A 13095-nucleotide genomic window follows, 5' to 3' on the forward strand; every position below is an offset into this window, starting at 1 on the left:
TAGTGTTGATATCCTGTATTTAGGTTATCCTTTTTTGCAGTGTAGTATTTTATGACCAAATTCCGGTTTCTTTTGGGTCCCCCCGAGTATTTACATTTAAATAAAAAGTGGGGCCATACGGTGGTGCAGTGGTTAGCGCTCGTGCCTCACAGCAAGAAGAAGGTCCTGGGTTCAAATACCGGCCGGGGCTCGGGGCCTTTCTGTGTGGAGTTTGCATGTTCTCCAGGTGTGTGCCTGGGTTCTCTTCGGATACTCCAGCTTCCTCCGACGGTCTAAAAACATGCTTGTCAGGTTGATTGGTCACCCTAAATTGCCCCTAGGTATGAATGTGTGAGTGAATGATTGTATGTCTGTGTATGTCAGCCCTGCGACAGACTGGCGACCTGTCCAGGGTGACCCCACCTTCGCCCATAGCAGCTGGGATCAGCTCCAGCCACCCGCAACCCCGGAAGGGTGAAGTGGCAGAAAATGAATGAATAGAAAGTGGCATGTCCAAAATTATTTACACCCTTCCCAATAATCAGTAGTAAAACCTTCATTAGCTATTACAGCAATCAAACTCTTCCTATACTTACTGAACAGCTTTTTTCATGTCTCCACCGGTATTTTTGACCATTCATGTTCAGCATTGAGCTCCAATTTGTTTGTTTTCAAGATGTCCTCCATTTAGTCCTCATAGCATGTCCCTCTAAACAGAGGCGGGGCGTGCCAACAGGCAAACCAGTCAATTGCCTGGGGCCCTGGCTTTTAGGGGGACCCCCGCAAGGAGGCCCCTGAGAGACCGGGTACCCCAAGTGCTAATACATGTACTGCACAGAAACGACAACAATCGGCATTTATGATGCAATTATGAAACGACAACGTAGCAAACCCCCTTGGGGGGCCCCACACGGCCCAATCAGCGCGAGCCACAAGGTTTATTGTACAATATAATTATTGACAAGCCAGGGCTTTCAAGGACTTCTGTTGGTTCCTGGATCTAATAGAAGAGATTAGGGGTTCTCAAAGTTTTTCAGTATACATATTATAGCCGGGCCGTTAACGGCGGTAACGTGCTGCGTTACAGCGAGACGTACGAGAAAAAAAAATGTCGCCGTTATCTATGCTTTTCAAAGTTGGGTCTGGGAGCTATGTCTACACATGCAAGCTATGCAATTCACTTAGATATATTTTTTGTGTGGATGTCTGCCTGGCCCAGCCTGGCTGAATAACGCTGTTGGGTGGGGGGGTGAACTAGCCGAATCTGTCCTGCACCGCGAGAGTCACACACTTGCGCTTTTAGCGGTGAAACGTGGTCCATTCCTCATTATTTACCATATTGAACTCAGCCAAATTATCAGAAAAATCACGAGGAAAAGCCAGGTATAAGGCACAAACTGAAACCAGGAGCTCAAATATGAAAAAAAAAATGAAAATCAAACTTAAATTACGTGTTTTGCCAGTGCACCGTGTCTCCCGCTGGGCTTTCTTCAGGCGCTGAAAACACGCAAAATAAAGTACATTTCCCTTCAACACACAATCTAGCTTAATAAAGGTAAGGATGAGGTGCAATTCGGCATGACTGAATTTATCCTGTCTTCTCTGTCTGAGAGTCGGAGATATGATGAAGTTTGAGGAAGTGTGCATTCATAAGAAAATTCCATTTTTCATCTGTTTATGACTTGGTTGATAACACATGGACACGGCACTGTGTCAAATTACCTGTTGGTTTCCTGTGATGCTGCTGATTATTCATGTCTAATTGAATAAACAGAATCTCGTTCTTGATTACTTATTTCTTATTTATGTAACACACACATTTTGAATGGCCTTGGCAGATGTCAAATGAGCCATTTTAATCGCGATTAATCACAATTAACTCCAGGATTGGGGTGCAATTACTTGCGATTAAGGAATTTAATCATTGCCCAGATCTAATACATATCAAATGTCCCAAAAATTGTGTGCAAAAACTTTTTTTTTTTTCGGTGTGCACGGATGGGGTGGAGGCCTGATGAATGTTTTTGCTTGGAGCCCTCAAGGAGCCTTGCCCCACCACTGCCTATAAAGAGGAGACACCTTTCTCCAGGGGACACAACTGTTTGGATTTTAGGGTTTTAGGGTGTCCCCTCATCAGAGGGTTTACTCCATACAATTGCAGAAGAACAATGGACAGTGCCAATAGCGGAACAGGCGGGGGGCAGAGGGGGCGGCTGCCCCGGGCCCACTGCTGCGTGGGGACCCATCCTGAAGGTGGGGGGGGGGAAAGTGTGCTGAAGAAAATGGTAAGGAACGAAAGCTCGACTCTATAACAGTCGTGTTCATGGGGATGAAGTTGTTAAAAAAAAAAAAAAAAAAAGAAAAAAATGCTCGCCCATGTTGTCTGTTGTTTAGTTTTCCCGGAGGTGTCGCCTGTAATCCTCTCGGTTTCGCTTTTATCGTAATGCGTAGAATATTTGCGCACCGTTAAATAACGTGTTGCTTAGCACGTTTACTGCAGTCAAGCCAGCCGGCGCTCTGACAAACACAGTCAAGTGAGCCGACACGTTATTTAGCGGTGCGCACATATTTTATACATTACGGTAAAAGCGAAACGAGAGGATTGCAAAACAAACAATGGTCACAACCTTATTCATAATTCATACAAGACGCATGAATAATGTTGACAAAAAACTAAACTGAGCAACAAAATAAATTAAGGAAAGCTTGTCCTAGTGCTGCTTTTCGCAGCTGCATTTTCTCAAGATTCAAATCAACTTTTAAAATATTTTATTCATGAATATTTCACCAGTCAGGTTTTAACCAATTTTACTGTTATGGCTCTGCCCAAAATAACCATAACATTGTCATTTGAGTTTGTTTTTTTTAACATAAAAGAAAACAAAACAGCAAAAACCAAGCAACAATGTAAAATACAGCAATCATTAAAACACAGACACAATACCATCAAGAAAAATAATAAAAACATTGAACATAATAATAAGAGCTCTCATGTGCGTGTTTTAAATAAGACCTAAACACCCCCAAAACCTCTTCATATTGCTCTTTCGGGTTCTGTAATTTGGCAACTGACAACCTTTAAATAATTTATATTAATGTAGTGTTTCTTGTTTGTAATTTAATCTGTAAAGTGTCCATTCATTTCATTAATCATATGTTAAGCTTTAAATAATCAAATTGTTCAATACTTGAACATGATCTTAAAGTTCCATTACTGTAAGAGGGGATCCAAATTATTTGATATATTTAAACACATTTTTCTAAAATAATGCAATAATAATAATAATGATTAGTTAATTTTAAAATTATATAATTAAATAGTAATTTAAATGTAGCTCAGTTACTGACTCAGTAACTAGTGACTGTAACTTTTTTCAAAAGTAACTTGCTCTCGAGACCGAGACAGGACCAAGACCACAAATAAATGGTCTCGAGATGGGTCTTGAGAACTACAAGTCTACTCCTGTAATATAACTGTCTGTGGTTGAGGCTGTACTTTACATCTCTTTGTGTGTTGCTAAAATAATTGTGACAATAAATTCATTAGAAAGACCACAGTCTATTTAGCCAATCAAATTAAAATCTAGGTCAGGAAAGAGTTTTCATTGAAGATCAAATATTCATCTGGGAAATATAATAGCAGACCCCATGTCATTAAAATTTACAATCAACACCATAACTGACTCATAACGTGAAAAATGGGAGCAAATTAAGAGTCTAAATTCATCACAAGCAAACTGTACATCTTAAGAACCTGAACTATTTTTTGTTGCTGAGTTTTTAACCATTCTCGTCCTGAGTCACATAACATTGTGCACAGGTAAGACACATTTTAATCTATGAACACAAAAAAAATGGGATCAAAGTAATAAAGAGCACAGTACATGCATCTTATTGTTTTGGTCTGAACTTCATGTCAAGAACTGATTGCTTAGTGTCCTTTTGTAGTTGCGATGTCATTCAGGAAGTCTTCTCCGTAGTCGATGATCTGTCTCACTGTACTCAGTATCAGTGTGTCGGTATCCTTATCCGTTTTGGTTTCTTCACTGTAGTTCTTTACTGGGAAGATGCAGTTCATTGGAATCCCCAGGGTCGCACTCAGTTGTTCCATCTAGTTTGAAAAAATAAGAGAGAGAGAATATTTCTTCTTCTTTTTTTTTTCTTTTTTTTTTTTAACAATTTATTCATTTGTGTTTTTTCAAATACAAATCTGACCCATTAACAATAATGGAGCAAGTATATAAACCCACATCCACCCCCCACCCAAATCAAACCCTCTAAGCCAACTCTAACCCTCACAAAACAAAATAAAATAAAACAAAAATAAAACAGAAAATAAATTAGAAGGAAAAAAAAAGAAGCGAAACAGTATATTTCCATAAGCATAATCTTGTGTGTCTACACATCTATTTTCATATATGCATAGGCAAGCCATAATAATACGGATAGTGAAGAAATGAGATAAGTAATAACAGTCATAATAGTAACACTAGGCCTTGAGTGGCCTGAGATAGCCTCAAAGCCTAGCAAAGGTCAACAGTTGGCTGTAGAGGAGCAAACACAGGACTATTGGCTTGCCACATCCAGCACCCACCCACATCTCTTCTTTTTTTAATGTACTAAAAGCAGAGGTGTCAAGAAAGTACTTTCCCATGCCATGTTTTTGTTGTGCCCGGTCAGTTAACAAAGGGCTGGGCTGATTTGAATCACCTGCAACAAACAGTTCTGGGCCCAGGTGATCACAATCAGCTCAGCTCTTGGAGAACTGACTGGGTACATGGAAAACATAGCATGGGAAAGTACTTTCTTGACACCTCTGAGTAAAAGCGTAATATGGTTGGGACTGGAACAGTTCAGTGGATGTTGCATCAATGTTTGTACTCTTCAAAAAAAGAACAACTTACCTGCTCTTTCAAGTACTTGCTCTTGTAGACATTCCTGATATCTTTATTGACCTCAGGACAGGCTTCATCGATTTTAGTGAGGATTGCAATTTGAGGAATCTCTGCAAAGAAAGAGAAAAAAACTCAATGCACTCAGTTTTGACTCAAGTTTGAAACACTCACTCAATGACCATGTCTAAAGTTGGATAGAACTTTTTCTTTTTTTTTTGTTCGTGTAGTGTAACATGTATATCATAGTGATGATGGTTTCCAACCATTTAAATCATAGGAACCATTGTTATGTCAATGTCACTGAATGAAACTGTCTAGAGCAGCAAAGCTGTATTTTTTTTTAGTATGATTCATTTAATTTTTTTTTTTTAACTTGAAAAGGATCCTATGAATCTGGTTTACAGTCATGGAATATACTGTATGTCTCTTCCAGTGCTCGCTGTCGTGGTGGTTGTGGCTCTTTGTAGCAGTTTTGGCAGCAGACGGTGTGTTGGCACTGCCGTCCTGCGTTTGCAGCTGTGGGCAGCTCCCCCCCCACCTTGTTGTCACAGTAAGTGACTTCTATGTTATGTTTGCAGTGGCTGCTTTACAGCTGCACTGCCTCCATACACCACTATCACCTCTCCCAAAACGAAAGTTACAAATGTAACTACGTTTCTTAGGGCTGTCACGCTATCAGATTTTCTCTTCATGATTATCATGGGCAAAAAATATCATGATAACGATGTTATCACGATATCAGCAAAAATGTAACTAATAATGGTACAAATATTCAGATTCATCTTTAATTTTATTTTTGTTTGTTTTCTGTTTTCCCAGATGAAAAACATTCAGAATACCTGTCAAATGAGGTGCTGAAACAATATGAGAACAGTAATTGTACAACTGCATACCAAAAGTGAAGTAACACTCAACTAATTAAAATCTGATGAACTGTGACGCTCGCTAACTGGGAGCCACGCTAGCTAGGAGCCATGCTGCTCCTGCTGCTCCTGCTGTGTTTGCATGTTGGGGGGGGGGGGGGGGGGGGGCTGCTGCAGGAGGGAGACGAAGCAGGGAGGAAGAACAGGAGTGGATTTTGAAAATACACTTCAACACGTTTCAAGTGGCACTAGATCCTCTATGCGATATTATCATGTGCGCATTTTGAACACGATATTGAAATTTCATTTTTTTAATACCAAGATTATCGTCAATACCGGTTTACCGCGACAGCCCCAGTTTCTATGAATCCCGGATGACCACCAGAGGCGGTGCTTAAAGCACTGGAATGTTCCTTTTGCGCATGTGCAGTTCGAGTATGTATACCAACATCACTCAGGACCCCTGGGTGACCCAGGAACTGTGTAAGTTTGGGTCTCTGCCCAGGTTCGGCTCCTACGGAATCTTCTCGCATGACCACGAGGATTCTGAGTGACAGAGCGCTCTGGCAATCATCCGCGATTCATAGAACCGTAGCTACATTTGTAACTTTCGTTCTATTTCATCCCTACTGACCACCAGAGGCGGTGCTTAAAGCACTGGAATGACGTATGCCAACTTGGTCACGAGGAATCCCAGAGACCAACCTCACTGAGAAGCATTTGCAGGGCCCAGTGCCACCCGCAGTGGATGTGGAGGCACAATGGCCAACCTGTAGAACCTGGAGAAGGTGCCATGCGACGTCCAGATGGCAGCACATAGCTTGCCCAGGCCCTGCCCGTCCCCCCCGGGTTGTCCAACGGATGGGTAACAATGAGCAAGTCGTAGAGGCTAGTTGGCTCGCAGCCATGACAACACGTTAGGAAGGAAAGCGGCACTCACAGCGTAATGCGCGCCTCATTCAGATGCCACCTGAGGCATGCCAGGTGAATAGACAGAGCTTGTAGCTCCCCACACACTTCGCTGTGGTAATGATCACCAGCTAAAGGCTCCGGGCCAACACTAAGAGGGCGTAAAATACGGTAAATACCTCAACATGCAATCCTTAGAGAGCCTTTTTTTTTTTTTTTGAGCAGTTTCTGATGCCACAAAGTGGTAAAAGTGGCATTTTATCCTCTAATAATATTAATAACTAGAAATTGGCACTCAGAGAGCGCAGACCTCCGCCACAGCTCAAATCAGTCACCAACAATAAGAACACCATATATAATCAAACATTGTGATCGGCGGTGTGATTGGAGCGGAGCGCTGCAGCATGCGGTGCCTCTGTCTGTCGCCCTGTTGCCCTCTCTCCCTGTGTGTGTGTGTGTGTGTTCATCTGAAAAGGCAAACCAAAAAGCAACATAATTTATGTTATTTTACTTCATTTTAATTTGAAAATTGACCGGATTCTCTCGTATTTTCCGTTCCCGACTTCCTGTGTGGTGTGATCTGCTCGGTCCAGCTTTCCAACTGGCGGTGTACGGCGTGCGGCTCGCGGAGAAGCGGAGCGGCCGCGGTAAACGACGCGAGCTGCTACGCATGCGGCGCTGTCCCGCACCTCTTGTATGAACCGTCGGATACGTTAACAGGGGCGCCGATCTGACAGTCGGTGAACGGCGCTTCCCACTTCCGCGTCGGAAGCGGCACGTCCTGTGTGAACCAGGCGTTTGTCGCCCCTTGTCGGCGGGCCTGCCCAACTATGTGAAAGACTCCCTATCTCTCAATGATAAAGAATCCTTTAAAAAGATTCCTGGATCCAGACAGTGATCCAGATCTTCACCAAAATTTAATCAATTCTAAGTTAGCCCAAGACCCACCTTTCCACAAAGTTTCATTGCAATCTGTCCATTACTTTTTCCAGGATCTTGCTAACAAACCAACAAACCAACAAACCGACATGATTACATAGCCTCCTGGCAGAGGTAATCATATATATATATATATATATATATATATAGTATTGTTTACAGTCGGATTGAAAAAACACCATGTAAACTGGGCCAATAATGTGTCGCATGGGAAAGCTTGGGGAAAATGTTCTGGTACATTTGTGAGCTTTTTCTACTTTTTCCCCACTGTACCGAAAAACGTACCAAACCGTGACCCTTACACCGAGGTACGTACCGTACCGTGGCTTTTGTGTACCGTTACACCCCCCCACCCTTCATTCATTTTCCGCCGCTTTATCCCTTTCGGGGTCGCGGGTGGCTGGAGCCGATCCCAGCTGCTGTGGGCGAAGGCGGGGTACACCCTGGACAGTTCGCCAGTCTGTCGCAGGGCTGACATATAGAGACAAACAACCATTCACTCACACATTCATACCTAGGGGCAATTTAGGGTGATCAATTAACCTACCATGCATGTTTTTGGACTGCGGGAGGAAGCCGGAGTACCCGGAGGGAACCCACGCACACACGGGGAGAACATGCAAACTCCACACAGAAAGGCCCCAAGCCCCGGCCGGTATTTGAACCCAGGACCTTCTTGCTGTGAGGCAAGAGCGCATATATATATATATATATATTTTTTTTTTTTTTTTTTTTTTTGTCCAATGATGACTTCACCCTATTTCTTCAATCTATTTAGCGAGTCATTAAACTGAGTATCATTATTTTAAGATGGGGCATGTTCCACGTGATAGTCTCAGAGAGAACCAATTAAATGTCATATGATGAAGTGGGTCATGTTGGTAGAGGAATTTGCAAAGTATAGACAAGCATGACAGTGAATATTAGTGCTGTGAAAGATAAACCGATGCGACCGGATATCTGGTTTGACAAGAGAGCGATGCGGCTGCATCGGTATCAGCCTCATCAATCGATACAAATCTTCCATGAATCCTTGGATGAATCGATTGTGCAGACATAAGCCGGGTATCGCGAGACTGGCAGTCGGTTAACACTGTGTGTCTTTAAAACAACGCGAGAGCTGCCTCTGCTTCATGCAGTGGCTCCACCGCCCCGTTAGGGGGAGCTAGTGAGCTGGACAGAGTGTAAGCCTACAGCAGTGTGAGAAGAAGACTGAGCAGTGTGGCTGCTGTTTGTTTTTCTAGGGTTCATTTCAAACAGCGCATCGAAAATATCTGCCTGTAAGTACTCGAGTATACTTAGTTGATGTTCAGGAAGGAGGTGAAACTGATACTTGTGAGTTTGGCCGTTTGTTTTGAAGTTTCAACGCAGATGCTAATTCCGCTAGCATGGTCATGGCGTTTCCATTAATAGTTAGCATTGAGCTAGCGGCTTTGATTTTAAATACTGACTTGTTTTTTTTTTTCTAGACAGTGATGTATGTTGTGATACATCTTGTGTATATGTTCACTTCTATGTATATCTGGTTTGTTTCAGTTTTACAGCCTTCAGGAGAAAGTAATAAAAGCTCAGAGCAGCTGAAATCTTCTGCTTTCTTTCTGAAGAACTGTTCTCTACAGGCCAGACTGAACCCAACATTCACAGAGGGCTGAATTATTAATGTTCATGAAGTTGAATCGAACTTCAATTTGATGGTCATAAAGTTATTTAGATCATTAATGCAGTTATTGAACCTTTGAGGTACTTAATTGTTGCTTACTTTGAGAAAGAGAATATATTTTTTATTTAATACTGCAGTAATATTTTTTTTTTATCTTAAATCACTTGAAATGTTATCTCTGTTGTGAGTTTTTGAGTTTAGAATAATTGTACAATAAAAAGTTATTTTATGAGTAACCTTGTTGTCTTCAACATATTTTTATTTTCTCAAAATTATATTTGAAAAATAGGGGTCGTGTTATAAACAGAGCCGTACTGTATTCGGGCCAATACGGTACTTACCAGTGCCTTACAGCATCCGCGGGGATATATGTGGTCTTTTACAAATTTGAAAATACTTTAAAAAAGGTTATTTTCATATAATTCTTGAATTTATAAAATAAGATGTATGTATACATCAACAAGTGTTACAGTTGTATGTAATCGAATCGAATCGAATCGTCCCTACACTGTATCAAATTACATCGAATCGTTCTGATTTTAAATATATCGTTTTTGAATCGGATCGTAACCTGTGTATCTAGATGTGTATCGAATCGTCTTTCTTAAAGAGATTTACAACCCCAGTGAATATATTTGAATATGGCACAAAAAATAATAAAGTCACCTGGAAGCTGGTCACAAAGTTCAAGTTTGGTATGCAATACAGAGTTTATCATGAATGCAGTCAGAAAATAAATGTTCTGTGGCAACTCAGGAAATTAATCTTAACACAATAAAATATCTACACAATATCTACTGAAGATTGAGTAGATTTGTTCCTCCTTTGAGATGCATGAAATACAGATTCAATCATAAGCAGATGTTTTCAGATTTTGTGATGTATTAACATCTTAACCTCCCAGTAGACCAGGTCCCAAATGTCTTCTAATTGGGCACACAAAATCAAATGAACATCTCAAACAGCTGAATATACTCACCTAAATCACTGGCTTTCTCTCTGACCTCCCTGAACTTGCGAAGAGAATCCTCATCCATCAGGTTTAATGTGGAGGCAGGAACAACACAAACCACAACATGAACTTTGTCATTGATGGTCGGAGTGTCAATGTAGTAGGATCCAAGTGGGATACTGCCAGGAAGGAACTAAAATAAAGTAACAGTACACACACACACACACACACACACACACACACACACACACACACACACACACACACACACACACACACACACACACAATTTCAGAGTATTTAGAGAGCTGTGTTCACTATTCTAGCTCAAAAAAGTAGCAGGAAACGCACCTTGAACCCTTCTTTGACATGTCCTTTCAGGATCTTTTTCATAATTTTCACATCAGCTCCTCTCCGATCATTCTTCTCAATACCCATGGTGTCACTGAAGACAAAAGGATAAAAGCTTCCAGGCTTCCCCGTCTGGATTTTATAAGTTCTGTACTGCAAATTGAAACAAGTGATGACAATATTAGCTTGTGCCTTTTTTCTGATTTTAGATTTCAATTGTTCAGTTTCTCTATATGACATTCTTTTTGTTAAGTGCATGCTTCAAAGAAATAGTGGTTGTGTCTTTAGGTTGAAGAAAGGTCTGGACACTTTGCTCTATGTATTTGTATGAGTGATTAACAGTGTATACACAACTCATACTTTGCTGGTGAAGCTGTGCTCATAGTTGCTGGCTGCCAAAGCTCGAACTGAAATTCTTCCTCGCAGAGCGCTGTCAACAGAGTTGATGAAGCTGGACTTTCCCGCGCCTGGTGGTCCAAACAGCAGAACTCTGACGTGTTCAGCTTCTGACTGAGGTTTATAGCACGTCACATAATCAAAGTCTTCTTTTTTATTCCTGTTCAAAATAAACTAGATTAGAATGAAGTATAAACCTCATGCCCACGTGTTTCAAAGGCTAAAAATATTTATTGCTGTTGTATTACATAAGTGTTACACTCCCAAATAATTATTGCTGTTGTATTACATAAGTGTTACACTCCCCTAAATACTCACGGCCATGGTTCGTCTCTCCATGGTTTATCAAAGGCTGTCAAGACAATCATATTTGCATCAATCACATTTTCTACCAATATTGTGTAATAATCACTTGTTTAAAGGGACTTAAGGCAAGATTTGTGAAAAACTACACATGCATTTCCACTTTATTCAGTGCTAATGGGTCGTGAAGCATTAAAAACCTAAATAATAGGCCAATCGGCGTATCTGTCTGTTGCCTTATACAGGCTGTGTGCCAAATAATTTGTTGCTGTTCGGGGTCCGAATTTCCCGCGCAGTCGTGGGGATGTGATGTAGATTGACGCTGTATGCGCGTTGCCGAACAGGAAGAACATGGCCGCCGTGGACACAGACTCAAACACTGCTGGGATCAGGGGCGGGCAGTGTTGCCATCTTGGTGACTTTCGCGCTAAATCTGGTGACTTTAAAAAAAATCTCTTGGCGACTTTTTTTTTGTGAAAAGTGACTCGCGACAAATTTACCAACTTTTTCTGGTGCTGTGGAGACGTGACAGGACGTCTCCGCTGTCTTCAATGAGCAGCGGGTGTTGCTGTGAGCCCCTCCCCCGTCCCAAAGCACTCACAGGCGGCCAGTCTCACGCAGCGCTCCCTGCTGCAGTCAGAGCAGAGGAGACCCACACTACTCTGCGTCCACATTTCAAATGAATCGCGCGTGCGCAAATACACCGCTGCTCACTTGCTGTCAAACCAAGAATCAACAGAAGAAGTTAATTTGTAGTTCTATTTGTAGTTTCATTTGTCCGATCTCCCGGTAATATTATATATTTGCTCCCGGTCTGTGAATCGCAGCACGAGCACCCCGCACTACCCCCCCCCCCCCCCCCCCCCCCCCCCCCCCCACGCCGCCGCCGCCGCCAACCCCACCCCCCCCGCTCTTCATACAATCGGATAACTGCATCCACTCAAAGCCCACAAAAAACACCACGAAGAAAAAAGGACTTTATCAGCGTTATCTCGCGAGTCAAAAAAAAAAAAAAAAATGACCGAAGCCGGGAAGGCACCCGAATAAAAATTGGATATGCGTTTGATTCATGGAGGGAACTTCAGCTGCATTTGGGAGTGAAAACGGATGCTGACAAAAATCACATAATATGCACTGTGGTCTTGCAGTAAACCGCGATGTAGTAAACAGCATGAGCATCCCTGGTGCAGCGCTGTGAAGCCGGACATTCTGTAAAATGTTTGTGCGCGCTCCCGTGCCGCCTTGGCTGGTGGCTGCAGTTACCCGCAGCACCTATCACGGCAGCACTGAGGTAAATTTTGTAAACTTGCCTTAAGTCCCTTTACTGTACTAATTTGAATGTTGGAAAGTCTGAAAAATAAATTAAACGTACTTGTGGAACTTGGGGGCTCTTTACGGTGTTTCTTGAATGAATAGATAATTTAGATAAATAATTGTTTTCACAAACAAACTCATTTCTTTCAGTATTCAAAACATTTGAACATAAAACATATACTGAACACATTTAAATGAATCATCACAAAACAGAAAGGCATAAAAACTTATCTTACCCAAAAAGGACTCATGTTGATGAAAAGTACTTTTAGTTACTTTAAAAGAAAAAAGTGGCCATTAAAGCTGTGAAGCTGTTGATGTCTGGTTACATCTGAGGACAGTGCTCAATGTGCCCATCCAAATATACCTGGTGTTTCAAAACAGTGTTCATGCTTTCGTTTTCTTTTAGGTCACATGATATCAAAGAAATGTTCTAGGTGTGTATGAATGAAGGGTGTGTTCTGTAGCATCAGAATCTAAACTGAAGCTCATCAGAAAAACAAAAGAATGACTGGAAGAATAAATTATCACCAG

The 13095-nt window shown here is 41.7% G+C and overlaps 1 protein-coding gene across 1 annotated transcript; it reads right to left on the reverse strand.

Annotated features, from left to right (window-relative positions):
• Nucleotides 1–2712: 2712 nt before the first annotated feature.
• On the reverse strand, nt 2713–12931 carry LOC115403868 (interferon-induced protein 44-like). The gene is made up of 8 exons (XM_030112897.1): nt 12798–12931; nt 12620–12650; nt 11263–11296; nt 10909–11104; nt 10549–10701; nt 10225–10390; nt 4884–4984; nt 2713–4090 (listed from the first exon to the last, which is right to left on the reverse strand). The coding sequence occupies exons 1-8, from the start codon at nt 12810–12812 to the stop codon at nt 3911–3913; spliced, it is 876 nt and encodes a 291-aa protein (XP_029968757.1). The 5' UTR covers nt 12813–12931; the 3' UTR covers nt 2713–3910.
• Nucleotides 12932–13095: the final 164 nt, after the last annotated feature.

Source organism: Salarias fasciatus, chromosome 17 (genome assembly GCF_902148845.1).
Source record: "Salarias fasciatus chromosome 17, fSalaFa1.1, whole genome shotgun sequence".
NCBI lineage: Eukaryota > Metazoa > Chordata > Actinopteri > Blenniiformes > Blenniidae > Salarias > Salarias fasciatus.